Source organism: Adelges cooleyi, unplaced genomic scaffold, assembly GCF_023614345.1.
Source record: "Adelges cooleyi isolate 19-005CV unplaced genomic scaffold, UGA_ACOO_1.1 ACOO_flye_CR_arks_rails_tigmint_CR_PRNA_9, whole genome shotgun sequence".
Lineage (NCBI taxonomy): Eukaryota > Metazoa > Arthropoda > Insecta > Hemiptera > Adelgidae > Adelges > Adelges cooleyi.
The window spans coordinates 16032047-16046964 of NW_026096579.1; the positions used below are offsets into that span (position 1 = coordinate 16032047).

The window sequence follows — 14918 nt, forward strand, 5'->3', positions numbered from 1 at the left end:
AATTTTTGGTAATTTGTAATAATCAATTGAAAATGTATTCTTAAATAATTAGAGGTTAAATTAGGTGGGACGAAATACCTAATTTCTTTGTTTATAAACTAAATACATACAAATCTATTATACATATATGTATTCAAAAAGTTGAGTTTGTGAGTTTCGCAGTTAATTATTTATCAGCTAAATATGTACCTATATTAGGTATTGATTACTGAAAAAATTATGTATTTATAATTTGTATCGTTTTCTTTATCTTATTTACAAAGTTAAGTACCTAAATATGTATATCTAATTATTAAAAAAAAATTTAGCAACAGCCATTTTGTCAGTGCCGCTAGTCACGTTCACATACCTACCTTTTAATAAACAAACAATAACGTACATACTTATATGAATAAAATAAAATAGTAAGTAACAATAATATAATCAGCATTTAGTGACTATACATTTAAAAGCGTTTTACCTAATTGTTAAATGTTATTTGTTTGCTATAACGTGTAATCACAAAAACAATTAATAAAAATAATATATACTTGTTATTTTAAGGCTGTATCATTTAAGTTACTGCAAAGGCGGGCCAAGTCATTTTTTAGAGAATTAAATGAATTATGTTTACATTTTCCATATTAAACTATAAATAAATGTCTACAGAAAATAATATTTTCTTACTAATATTATATAGGTAGGCATATTTATCTACGCAATGTAATTAAGTGCGTGTCATTATTCTGTGTTCCCTTAATAAAACTTACAAGTTTGTGAACGGTTGTTACACTTTTGAATAGTATAATATTATAAAACTTAAGATTATGAATTATCTAAAACAAATTAATATACCTATCATTCACTAACTCTTTATAGTTAACAATTAATATAAATTTGGAATTTCGACTTTTGGTGGTATTATTTAGATTCTCTTTTGATCCTCTGTAACCTGTTTAATTACTGAATACTAAATTACCTTACCACTAGATTGGTTCCCATTGAAATCCGTTTCGACCTAACCGTATTTTGATAGACCACATGCAATTTCGAATAGACGTCCCATAACCAAGGAAATACTATTTGATATTTTTTGGCATGTCCTTTAGATAGTCTTCGCATAACATTTAGTACATTAGATACCTATCTTATAAGTTATAACAATTGCATAATTAAATAGGAACTTATAAATCATTTCATATCTATTGTAGCTTGGATATTATACAAAACTTGTAAAAATAAATGTATAGGTATAACTTACTTAAAAAACAATACAAATAATGTAACGTATCCTGGTCAAACTAACATGCTCTAATAGCCTTAAATGAGCAATTATGTCCAATCGTTTCGGAGGCGGATAGGAAAAGCCATTGGGTACATTTAAAGTTTACACACATACTAATATTGTGCAATATAAATTATAATCAGTAATATAGCACACAATAGTATTATCAGGTAGCTAATTTAATTTTTGTAATAATTAATATATCAACATGTTATATTGATACATAATAGTTAATACATTTTTTCTGTATCGCTGTCACATACCCATGTACCTATCCTTAATCTATAAGTAGGTACACGTATATTCTTAAGTTGATTTGTAGAAACCTTGAGAATTAATCGGTATAACTACAACCTCTATCTACTGTATTTTGTTTTTTTGATATATAGTCAATTGGGCAACTAACTGTTGTATACGAATATTCCTTAATGTTTTGTAAATACAAAACTATTTTTTTTTCATATTTGTTTACAGTGTGTACAAACATTCCTATAGAAAAATTAAATGGTTTAAATGATTTATATTATGTATTGCGTTTAAACAATGTTTCAACGAATTTTGTATTATATAAACACAAATTAGATTCGTTTTAGAAAATATTGTTATTTACCTATCATATGTTAATTATAGTTTTAAAATTGTGTTTATTTATATTTATGTTGTCTAAACACAATTTGTTATTCTTAAATATAATTAAAGTTTTTTTTAAAAAAAGCCTTAAAATATTATTTTTATACCTATTACAGCAGGCAATTTTTATTTTCGTGTAAATAAATAACAATACTTCAACTTTTGTTAGTATTCAAAATGAACAATGACCAAGTAAGTAATTTAAACATTTCATTAATCATATTCGTTTTCTGGTTATTAAGGTTCTAAAATGATCTGTCCTTAATAATATCAATATGAGGCAAATTTTATTTGATAAGCTTGCTTATTATTTATCCGATTGCGGAAACAAAAGGGTAATGTGTTTAGGTGTAGGAATTTATAATTTATAAGATGCACAAACCTTCTTGGGATTTTGTAAATAATAAATAAAATAGTTAAATATTTTTTAGCTTTTTTTTCGGATGATAATATGTCTATAAATATTAATTATTTTATTAGAAAGAAGATTTTACTGCTGTATTGTGGACGCCTAAGATGCAACACACTCGAGCTCAAAGACGGCATGTGAAGGTCCCAACCGTATCAACTCAAACTTCACAAAACAAAAATCAATATAAATCGGACATTTTTGTTGTTGATTTAATACAACACAAGAAACACTTCGTGAATACACCACAATCGAAGCTTAGAACTTATTTTAATGGTCAATAATATAAAAATAATAAAACTGCACGAAAACATTTTGATGTTTGCCTACTTTCAAAGAATTATTTATTTATTTAGTGCAATGTGTATGATATTTTTAATTGGTTACATTATACAATAAAGGGTGTTTTGAAAAAATGACTTACGTGAAACATTAAAAATTTTTTATCAAGCAATAATTATTGAAACATAAAAAATTTAATTATAATTTGTTTTAAGTCAAAACACTTATATAGACAATAGTGGTATATATAAATAGTATTTGTATACTATGTTCATTTAAAATAAACACCATATATATATAGAAACAAATGAAAACAGAAAATGATAATACACTAGTTTATATGTATCTTGCATGCATATATACATGTGGACATATTTATGTTATTGTTATTTGTTGTTTACTGATTTTTTAGGTTTTCATTCGAAATTCAAAATTCTGCTGTTTAAATATAATAAGAATTCAAATTATTGATAGCCGGTAAAAACAGGTAAAAAGGTTATTTCGGCGGAATCGATATACGCCCGTTTCATTAAACAAAAACACAAATTAAAAAATTGTAGAATTTTTTTTTTTTATCTGATAATTTTAGTTTACATTAAACTATAATTTTCTATAAAAAAATAATAAAAAAAATAAAAATAATGTTATATTGTCATTATTTTATTGGTAGGTACTTTTAGATAAAAAAAAACATTATTAACATGCAAAATATGAAAAAACTTAAATATGTAAAACACATTTTTGAATTTGGATTCTTTAATTACATTTATATCTTATCTAGCTATTTTTGGACCATTGAGTAAAAACATGCAAATGCAAGAAATTCCAGTACTAATTACAAATACACGTTGGGGAGGGATGGAGTGAATCATCTGCTTCTGTATGGTAGATGGCATCAAATTTTGACCATTAATAATTTCTTCAAGGGAATGATTCTGATTTTATTTTTTTATGAAATGGACAAACTTATTATTTCTGAATATCAAAAATTATGTAGTTATTACTAATTAGTAGCCCTTACGGTTTACCAATATCATTAAAGTAAATAGAGGTCGTCTTCTCTTTCAAAAAATACAATTTCTTAGAACTACACATATATTGTGTTTCCAATTAACTTAGTTTAGTTGTGAGCTTACATTAACACGTTCTTATGCGTTCTTGATAAACGTGTAGAAAAGCCGAGTTTTTTTTCTTCTAAAAACAAGCAAGCAAGGAGAAATCAAAACTTTTTTAATCGAATTTTTAGGACTTCATAGCCGAACCTAATCACAAAACAAAAACCGTCCATATGATATTAGAAGACAAAAAAGTGAAAAATGTGTAATGTAAGCGTATAAATAAAAAAATATATAATTTGACTCTAAAGATTTAGTAAAGTTTGTTCACAACAAAGTTCACTTTTTTGGGTGAGAAAATCTGTTATATTTACATGGCTGTCATAGAATTGAGAGATTGAAATGTCTTATATTTTGTGCTATCTATTCGTTTTTTAATTTCTAATTAAATTAATGACGGGAGCATACCTCGGTAATCTATATGTAGTATGTACACAACCGTAAAACATGCTTATAGGTTTATATATATATATATATATTATATTTGCTAGAAATAATTAGGTATGTAGTTTATGTATATTATTATCAACTCTAGTTTTCATTTGGGGTTGCTGTGCAACGGAACAGTTGTAATTAACAAATTATATTATATTGTATTGTACATTTTCACTTTTTTTTTTATAAATTGTCGTGGATTCTCGATGAAATTTCCAAAGAACATTTTCTACGCTCAAAATATGAAGAAAACTAGAAACAAATTTAATTTTTACAGTTAAATGAGGATATCCCTTAAAACAGTGTTTGTACGCTACCTTATGCGGTAGGTATGCCAAGTATATATGAGGTGACAACCGTGTTTTTTCGCAGGTCTATGTTTAGGACAGAAATTAAACGGCTCCACGAAGTTTGTCAATGTAATGAAAATTATAAATTATTTTGAGTGAAAAAAGCGATTAGCTTTGTCTCGACCCCTGAAAAAGTCGCAAAAGGGATCAAACTATAATACCCCAATTAACAACAACGCTATTCAGCTCCTTAGATTTATAATTAAATTTACATTGACTTTGTTAAAACTGGTACAAACTGTTGGTCTTTTAAACCACGAAATCAATCAAATTTAACCCCTTGTATCTTGCAACCAAAGAAATTCTCTAGCTGCAAAATGTTACCACATATTCTATGTATAACATAGAACTAAATGCTTTGTAAATTTCAGATTGTTTTTATTCGGTAACACCTAAGTTATAAATAGGCTTATAAAGTGTGTGATTTTCCGTAAAGAGTAAAAGTTTATGGCTATTCTAAGTTCACATAAAATCATAAAAAAATTTCAAAAATGATATGAGAAAAGCTTAACCTAAAATGTATATGAATAAAAAAATGTTTTGGAGTATTAACTGGAGTAACTGTTTTAGAGACTTTGTTTATAAAAAAAAAAATTAACAAAAAGTGCAAACAATGTTTAGACGTTTTTGTCTACTAAACGTTAAAAAACAATTTTTTATTTAAGAAGTACATGTACACTTAAGATGCAAAGAAATAGTGAATATTTCAGTTTGACATTATATTTTGTTATAAAGTTATATGCATAATTACATAGTTTTTATAAATAATTTTACCAGTATTTCGTTGACTAAAAAATAATGAGTACAACTTTTTTTTTTATTATTGTTTATTGCTATCGTTTACCTTGTTTTAGTGTACTATTCAATTTTTAGTCAAATTAAAAACCTAATCACACACACTTTCGATGATTTGGCGTGGAATGACCCCAAAAATAATTTGTCAAGTGTAGGTACAACATCCGCAATAAAGGGGATTTTTATTAGTTTTTTTTTACATGACAGTATTATAGGGCGCAATACGATTGCGCGCGGTCCTTATCTGCGGTACCTTTTTAGGCGTACGATTGCGCGCGCTATATAATTTGTACTTCTATGCAACGTTGGTCCAAGTACATAGGTATATAGGTAAATAAGAAATATCCATACGAATTGTGGCGATCTGTACGCATATAAGCATACCATACATTGTTAGAGGACCTGTAGAAAATCGCGAGTTCTGATTGGCTCTCTGACACATGTGATAACAAATTAGCCACAACAGCTGATATATTCTACGGCAGGTCACCGAGTGTTTTGGCACTCACTCGCTTCGCTCCGCTAACTAAAAATATCCTAGGTTTGCAGGCTACAGTCTAGGAGGAGGTCACAGGTGAAATCAAATTTAAATTAAATTAAACTTTTTTAACGATATTTTTTGAATTATTTATCTATGTAACCATTAGCGGCAACGTCGCATCCAATTTCACGCGCAATAGTACGCCTTTGAAGGGTCAAAACCGTGTTCTTTGTTATTCCGGCGCCGCGCGCAATCGTACTCCGCCGGTATTATAATTAGGTATGTCTGAAAGACGAAAACTTATATCTTTGATTAAAGAACAAATACAAAAAAATATAATTTAAAATAGTTTTTATATATTCCACTAATTAAATTTTTTTTTTTAAAATACAGAACCAATGAGGGGGAACTGTTTTCCACATGACTTCCCCTCATTAGCCGTCATCGTTCATTAATTATTCACATATGTGCATATATATAAATACTGTTTTTTGTAAGAAAATCCCCTTTACCCCTGCGGGCGGGGGGGGGGGGCTCACATTTACATTTACATGCCCGGTTTTATACAATTATTACGCTATTATGTACGCTGTTCCTCTAAGGAATCGCTCCCGTTCTCTTCCGTCTTTTGTTTTCGTATCCATTATCGTGCCCACCATGCTGACGAATGCTGTCTACGCTTTGTCAGACGCCTCCATTAGGCGGCCTCTATGACTATCCTCTGGAAGCTCTTCCACGTTTGGGTCACACAGCAGATCTTCCACATCTTCCGGATTTGGTGGTCTTCTTAAGAGTTGACGAGTACACACATTGTGGACTCCGGGCTATTCTCCTCCTCCACAAATTACTCTTGGAAGCACCCATGACCTGTCAACATTTAGGTGTTAGGTGAAACGTGACTACTGGGTTCGGTCTCCCTATCCATCGGGCCAGACTCGGCAAGATCCGTCTAGTCCAGCTAGCTTTAGGTGAAGCGCTCTACTTTTCTTGCCACTCGCTAATTGTTCTAGCCCTTTCCTCCGTTTTAATGATAAAAAGTTGGGTAGTACCTTCTGCCTTTCGAAACGTAACCCTCTCGTCAGACACGGTGCGGTAGGTTCTCATTACACGTAGGGCTACTCGACGTTGGACTTTGATACACGCCTTCCTATTTTTTGCCGTTTTGAATGCAAGTTTCGCCCATGTTGGTGATGCATGGAACATTTTGGAATGCACTACCGTCGTTAGCAATAATCTTTTCGATCGGGACGGTCCGCCGATGTTTGGCATGAGTCTTCCAATTGCATTCGTTGTATTTCCAGCTTCCATAGTAGCTTTATTTATATGTTCATTAAAACTTAGTCTTTTGTCCAGTTGGATACCCAGGTACCTTATCGACTTCCTTACGGGTATTTGGTGCCCATCGACTTTTAGTTGTGGGTCCTGGTATTTCCACCTCGTGAGCATTACCGCTTCTGATTTTTGCGGTGCTATTTGCAGTCCGTGATCCTTCATCCATCTATTGACAGCTTCCAATGTTTGATTTACAGTTGCTTCTAGCATTGGGGTATCTTTTGCGATAGCAACAATTGCTAAATCATCTGCGAACCCTACCAACTTGACACTAATTTTATAGTAACAAATTTAAGTTTTTTAAGCCCCCCCCCCGGCCCCCTCGTCTTAGATGATTTCGGTTACATACGCTATTGCTATCTGTCGTCTGGACTATTTTAATTTATATTAAAACGATGAATAATGTAGGTAACCTTTTATGACAGATTTTATGAATAATAAAATGTTATAGTAAACATGGAAGACATTTCAAAGTTAAAGTCACAATATTTTAGTCGCGTTATAAAATTACTTTTCTGTATCTATAAATAAGCCAGACCAGACACCAGTGAATATAATATTTTATTAGGAGGTATTATGAAAATTAATGGCGCCAAAATTGAAACCGCAGAAATCGTTGCTGAGTTCATATCGGTCACTACCCTAAAACATGTTGCTAACTTCTGAATAGTTATTTATTAATTATTATCTTTTATATATGATAAAAATTAAGGTGTGTACTACGATCTGTGTGTATTACATCTATAGACTATATTTTTCGTGAACAAATTTTGCTTGTGTCCCAAATTTTTAAGTTACATTTTTTTTTTAGATTTTAGTATACAGACAAAACGTAAGTTAAGTGAAATACACATTGCATATTTATATAATCCTATTTTTCGTGTATAATTCGTGGCATTTGTTCGCGATTTATATTGTTTTTATACCTAGTTTATATTTTAAGAGAAACTGGGCGTGAACATCGATGACTTGATTAAATAATCATAATTTATTTTTTAGATTCTACGATGGTCGATACAGGATGCTTCTTTAATATTGATGGAGGTTATTTAGAAGGTTTATGTCGTGGGTTCAAGTGTGGTATATTAAGACATGCCGATTACTTAAATCTGGAGCAATGCGAGACCTTGGATGACCTGAAGTTGCATTTACAATCAACAGATTACGGACAATTCTTAGCAAATGAGCCAAGTCCTTTGGCCGTGTCTGTCATTGACGACAAGTTACGTGAGAAACTCGTAATCGAGTTTCAACATATGCGTAATCATGCTGTTGAACCATTGAGCACGTTCCTCGATTATATCACTTACAGTTATATGATCGACAATATCATACTTCTCATCACAGGCACATTACATCAGCGTCCCATTTCTGAACTTATACCAAAATGTCATCCATTGGGAAGTTTTGAACAGATGGAAGCTATTCATGTTGCTGCTACTCCAGCCGAACTTTACAACGCTGTTTTGGTAGACACTCCTTTGGCACCATTTTTTGTCGACTGTATTAGCGAACAGGATCTTGATGAGATGAACATTGAAATCATTCGAAACACACTTTACAAAGCGTACTTGGAATCGTTCTATGATTTTTGCAAGAAGTTAGGTGGTATCACAGCCGATACTATGTGTGAAATATTGTCATTCGAAGCAGATCGACGGGCAATTAACATAACAATAAACTCTTTTGGTACGGAACTGACTAAAGACGACAGGGCTAAATTGTATCCGAGGTGTGGTAAACTTTATCCAGACGGATTAGCAGCGTTAGCTAGAGCTGATGATTACGATCAAGTAATTGCTTAATGTTTATAAAGATTTGAGTAGATAGGTATTGATTTGTTCCTCTTTTGTTTAGGTAAAAGCCGTAGCTGAATATTTTGCTGAATACAGTGCTTTGTTTGATGGGGCTGGTACTAATCCTGGAGAAAAAACTCTAGAGGATCGTTTCTTTGAACATGAAGTTAAACTTAACGTCAATGCATTTATGCGTCAATTTCATTATGGTGTGTTCTACTCGTACTTGAAACTTAAAGAACAAGAATGTAGAAATGTTGTTTGGATATCCGAATGTGTTTCACAGAAACATCGTGCTCGTATGGATAACTATATTCCAATTTTCAAATAAATTAACTTCTAGTGCACATCTAATATAATATATTATTATAAAATGTACTATAATAATATAATATATTGTTATGTTACATAAATTATTACATTACCACATACATACATTCAGCATATGAATTTGCGGTAATGTTATTATTATATTTTAATTAGCTTACTTAGAAAAAAATCATTGTATCTTGATCATTCCATTCATATTAGTATGGCCGAAGCAGTGTTGATAGTTTTCCAAAATAATTATACTTCATTTTGTTTTATTAAATTATAAGTGTAAAAAAAATGTAACTATTTTAAATGGAGTTATTAAAAAGATAGTTATCCTTCAAGATTATTATTTTGTCTACATCAGTCATATCGACCTGAATTTCTAATAATATACAATAACTGATTATTTTTCATTGAAAAACGGATCATAAGTATTATTATTAATTTTGAAAAAAAATATGTTTTACCAAGATGTCCAATCTCTTAGAATAAATAAAGACACGTACAAAAGCTAATAAAATATTGTTTTTTATAAACAATGTACTCTTTTTTTATTATTATTACCAATATAATCAATACAAATACAGTATTAAATATTAAGCTTAATATTGTTTTCTAGTATTATAAAAATAATTGTATGTAATAGATAACATTAACTTACACTGATTTTAATTATTCATAAATATATATAAAAAAAAAAAAGGTCATTTTAAATTTATAAAATAAGTTATTTTAAATTAAGTATACAGTCTAAGAGGATTCAGAACGCACATTTTATTAAACAGTGCATTGACAGTCTTATATTAGAAAAAAAAACAAACAAATATTTATATATTAGTATTATTTAATTTGTGAGTATGTGTAAACACGGCATACTGTTTTCTAAACATATATCAAGTAATACCGTAAATGGAAAACCATATAATTTAGTGACGTACTATAATAGTTGAGTTAACATTAAACTTTTACTGAATGAACGCTGGCCAAACAACATTTATTTTTTAAGTCTTACAAAAATAAAAATAAAAGTGCAATCATTATTTATATAATATGTATTAAAAAAAAAACTAATACCATCATAAAGTTATATTAATTTTGATAGTGCAGTATAACAAAATTGTGCAGAAATTAAATAGGTGGGAAATTGATTACAAAATTATTTATTAACAGTAGTTTCTTTGAAATAAAACACAAATTTATATTCACACACAATTTCAATACATTAAATTTAGTAGAAATAAAATAATTTTACTAATATTTTAAATTAACATTACAATACTAGCTAGAACGTCTAGATTGTCACTGCCATCCAGTAACTTAGTAATTTGTCACTAGATAGAACAAAATTCAGCTTGTATCGTTTTTTGAGTTCTTACTCATAATACATCGCAGCTCAGGAATTCTAAGCAAGACTCCATATCTTCACTATCGTCAACTAATAATTTCAATCTAAAAAAAAGATTATGTTCAGATCAATTCATTATAATTATTATTTAAATGTTAATTTCTAAAAACTTACTGGCTTTTAAAGTTGTCACGTTTTTGCGAGTCCATAGTGTCCTTCATGTGCTTCAGCGCAGTCATGCACAATGCTGACAACGATTTGAAGCATTGTCTACGAGCTGCATTGTGCGGTGGACTGTCCCAGACTGGAGTGTTACGAACATGTTTCCAGGCCATAAAAACATAGTCCAATACAACTGACCACTGGTTGCTTTCAACCAAACGTCGGCCTTGATCAACAACACATTTCTAAAAAATAAAATAGTTGACATTAAATACAATAAATGCAAGATAGATAGCATTCAATTAAGTAGGAACATAATGCCACAAGTACTTTAAACGCTAGGACGTGAGTAGAAACACGATTGTAAGCTGTGGAATCAGTCTTTGAAATCAGCCGACTACTAGGCAAGGCCTTGTAAATGTTCCGACGCAAATAATAAATGCGATCTTCTAAAGGTTTCAAGTCTGCCAACGGGAAGTTAGATCTCACTTCCTATTAACATATCATAAATATTAATTATTAAATACAAACAAATCAAAAACAAAAGATATAATTTTTTAAAAAAAAATTTACTTTTTCTATCTCTGGGTGATCAATAACAATTTGTCCAATAATTCCAATTAGCTGATCAGACGATAAAGCTTTCAATGCTGATAATATGCAATTGTCTTCGGGAAGTCCAATAGTTTGTTCGGTACGGAACTTTTTGTAATTAGGAGAACCCTATTGAGTGAATTAAAAAAAAATATTAATTATAAACTATGTACTTACTACTAAGTTGCACAACATAATTAATACATGCAAATACAATAACATACAATTTTATATTTATCAGGAGAAGACAGTTCTAGTGGATCGTTTAATAGCAATCTTTTGCGTGGTGTACTTCTAAGAACAATTGAACTCTTATTTGAAATTGAGCAACATGACTTCGTTGGAGTTTCCTGATTATTCTAAACAGGAATATTAAATTTTACTAAAATCAAAAAATAAAATAACTTTAACTACCAGAGTAATAAAAACTAATTTACCTGTTTTATGGAGTCAATATCAGGGCTGAAGGTTACAGGTATCTTGCGACGTCCTCGTTGTTGAATAATCAACTCATCGGGACTTGGAGATGGTGTCATCAATGATGTAGGCATGTTACTAATTGTTGTGTTCATGATATTGACATGATGATCAGTTCTACCTAATCCTAAGAGCACGTAAATCAAACATTACAATTCTTATAAGTACAAAGTTTAGTGAACAAAATTAATACTTTAAAAACAACTTTTTTTTTTATCTAGTCATGCTTAATAGTGTTTCAAAACAATCTTCTGAAAAAATCAGATAACTTAAAAACTAAATTGTAGGTTTTTATAAAATTTGAATTTCCTTTCGATTTAAATAAAACAATTTTATTACTGAATATTAATATATAAAATATTCACCTAGATTAGGATCAGTCATTGACAATCGTCCAAGTCGTGTTGGTATTTCAGCTAGTACACTTCTAGTCATAATGCGATTTGTTGTTTCTGGATTAAAAGGCGGTGTTTCCATTTTAAATAATTTTTCTAAAATTAAAAAAATACACATACCTAGATGAGTAAAACAAAACCTTTCTCATCATGAGTCAATTATAAAAAGTAATAAGTAACAAAATAATCGAAGCAAACTTCTGTAAAAAATTTACTTAGTTAACAAAAATTATAACTTTAAATGTAAATATAGTGAGTAAGCAGTAGTGGCTTGTTTATAATTGTTTTAATTTTTTTTTATATATTTACCTAAATTAAATATTACATACGAGTACATGCGAAAATAACCAAAACACCATTTAATATGACAAAAAATCTAAAGATGCAAAGTAATGCCCAAAAATATCTAATTTTTTTATGATTTAACCATACAAATTTCAGATTAATTATCTAGGTACAGTATTAAAAAATGTATAAAGTATTAATATATAGTCTAGTGCTATACAGTTATATTATGATCGAAATTACATTAAAACTATTAACATAAGTACAATTTTCAAAGACAAAGTTCTGATTATTATTGTTAGCAATTATTTTTAATTTTAATAAATAAACAAATGGCTATTCTATGAATTTATCTACTTGGTATTATTTAATTTGGATCAATTTATTAAACATAAGATAGATAAAAACTAAAAATTATACAAAATGAGTAAAAATTTGTTGTTTTATCATTTACAAGTAACAAGATGACTTAACTGTTGTACTGTTATTACATAATATTGTTCTTGTTACAATTTTAGATCTTACAATTAATAGACAATATACATAACCTTATTACCAAATTAAAGTTATTTATTGTTTATAATCAATAAATTGTTTTAAACAATTGTTGGTGACATTTTGATAATTATTTATTCAATAAAAATAACAATAAATCAAGCAGGTGCAAGATTAACGTATTTTACTAGGTAAATGTTTAAGAGCATGACAAGCTTTATGGTTCAGATACTATAATTTATTAACTATTTAACAGCTGTACACATTGTGTATTCATCAAGTGACTAGCAAGCAAAATAAAATTTTGGCTTGCATGCTTTTCAGCATTTTTATTTTGTGGGGAGCAAATTTAATCTAATTAAATTAGTCTTCCTAAAAACCATCTAGTTACCCAGAATCATTAAATATTGAATAAAAAATAAATAAAAACATTTATACATTGTTTTATTTATACTCGATTACCTACATACCAGAACTGTAGTTTTCTAGTGTTCCAAAATTTTTTTTTCGATTGAAATTTTTAGTTTACAAACTTAATAACCGCATGCGAATAATTAAAAAAACAAAACGACTAGAAAAATAAATTTCACGGTTTTTGGTAATTCGTTATTGAAATAATATGGTAAAGACGGGTTTTAATTAATTAGTGGCAAAAACATTATTTCGGCCGACGGAAATACCTAATCGTAATGCAAAATAGTGATATAGATTTTAACGTTTATATTTGTTTTTATAGCCGTAATACTTCTACAATAATTATTTTTATGTCGTGCTAAGCAATTTATATTCACTGTCCAGCAACAGAACGGTTTCTGTTGACACGATTCCGCCGTGATCGCAACATTGCTGTACTAACCTTTTTAACCTCTTGCGGTAACGCGACGGCGGTTTACGTGTTGCCGCCAAATTTGCGTTACGTTGCCTGTAAATTGGCCGATAAAAATCTGGATGTCGTGCCCGAGTCGCTGCTGATAAACGGCACCGGTACGTTTGTCGTTGGGATTCCGTTAAGGAACATGAAACTTTTTGTCAATCGAAACCAACAACAGAAAAATAATCCGGCACCTATGCTATGACAATATGGCTAGCCGTTTCCAAAGGCAGACGACTACGAGCGGCGCGGGTCGCGGGCGATAAGACGGTTGGTATCCGGATTTCAAATAAAAACAACACATACCTATATAGACTATAGTGGCGCTGGTGTCTTTGTGCGGCACACCATCGGCATTCGACAAGCGAGGATTTTGGCGGGAAACAACGTTTTGGTGGTACCGCGGCCCTTAACCACCGCACGTTGATCTGGCACGCGATTGGCGGATTTAAACGGTGGTTCCCAAATTCCGACGTTTGTATATCAGGGGAAAACACGATTGCCAGTTGCGGGTTGCCACGAACATGAGCTGCACCGATTATACTTTTACGGAAGAAATCAATTTCGAAATATAGAACGATTGAACTTGAGTAGTACGATTATAATGCCTAGGAATTAAAAAAAAAAACTATTGAGATTAGAGAATGCTCGACCATCGTAATTTCACAAGTGTCGTTATCTTTAAAAATTATACAGTATACACAACAATATTGTTCAAATTTTAAGGATCTGACCAAGATACGTCTTAAGAAGTCTCTTTAACTTGGCAGAAAAATTCTACAACTTTTTTGTAAGTAACCAACTAGTAGGTTTGTAAAACGTTAAAATGTCTGAGTTTGTAATAAAAGAAATCTTCTCTGCTCAAATTATGTTAATATGTCTTGTGAGTTGTGCTATTTGCTGTTAAATACTAATTCAAATGAGATATTATCAGAGTTGAAATTTGGAAATTATAAATAGGAAAACAGTTATATTAGAAATAATTAACTGTGTAATAACTACTAATTATGAAAAAAGGTACATTTTGTAGATGATCCGTATTGGAAGTTTGTTTTTAGTATTATTATACCGCCATAGTAAAGCAACCATT

General features: G+C 30.0%; 2 protein-coding genes across 4 annotated transcripts; one reads left to right on the forward strand and one right to left on the reverse strand.

The window, feature by feature from the left end:
• Positions 1-7804: 7804 nt before the first annotated feature.
• On the forward strand, positions 7805-9545 carry LOC126846452 (V-type proton ATPase subunit d). The gene is made up of 3 exons (XM_050585854.1): positions 7805-7925; positions 8093-8886; positions 8951-9545. Exons 2-3 carry the CDS (start codon positions 8101-8103, stop codon positions 9218-9220), a joined length of 1056 nt encoding a protein of 351 aa, XP_050441811.1. The 5' UTR covers positions 7805-7925; positions 8093-8100; the 3' UTR covers positions 9221-9545.
• A 349-nt stretch (positions 9546-9894) lies between these two features.
• LOC126846453 (uncharacterized) lies at positions 9895-14117 on the reverse strand. 3 transcript variants are annotated; one of them, XM_050585858.1, is made up of 8 exons: positions 13019-13040; positions 12148-12273; positions 11743-11909; positions 11530-11664; positions 11285-11434; positions 11042-11203; positions 10724-10956; positions 9895-10653 (listed from the first exon to the last, which is right to left on the reverse strand). In XM_050585858.1, exons 2-8 carry the CDS (start codon positions 12257-12259, stop codon positions 10581-10583), a joined length of 1032 nt encoding a protein of 343 aa, XP_050441815.1. In that variant the 5' UTR covers positions 12260-12273; positions 13019-13040; the 3' UTR covers positions 9895-10580. The 3 variants fall into 3 exon arrangements, with proteins under 3 accessions (XP_050441815.1, XP_050441814.1, XP_050441812.1); XM_050585857.1 differs by lacking the exon at positions 13019-13040 and adding an exon at positions 13428-13795 and having other exon boundaries at positions 9896-10653; XM_050585855.1 differs by lacking the exon at positions 13019-13040 and adding an exon at positions 13814-14117 and having other exon boundaries at positions 9897-10653.
• Between the last annotated feature and the right edge of the window lie 801 nt (positions 14118-14918).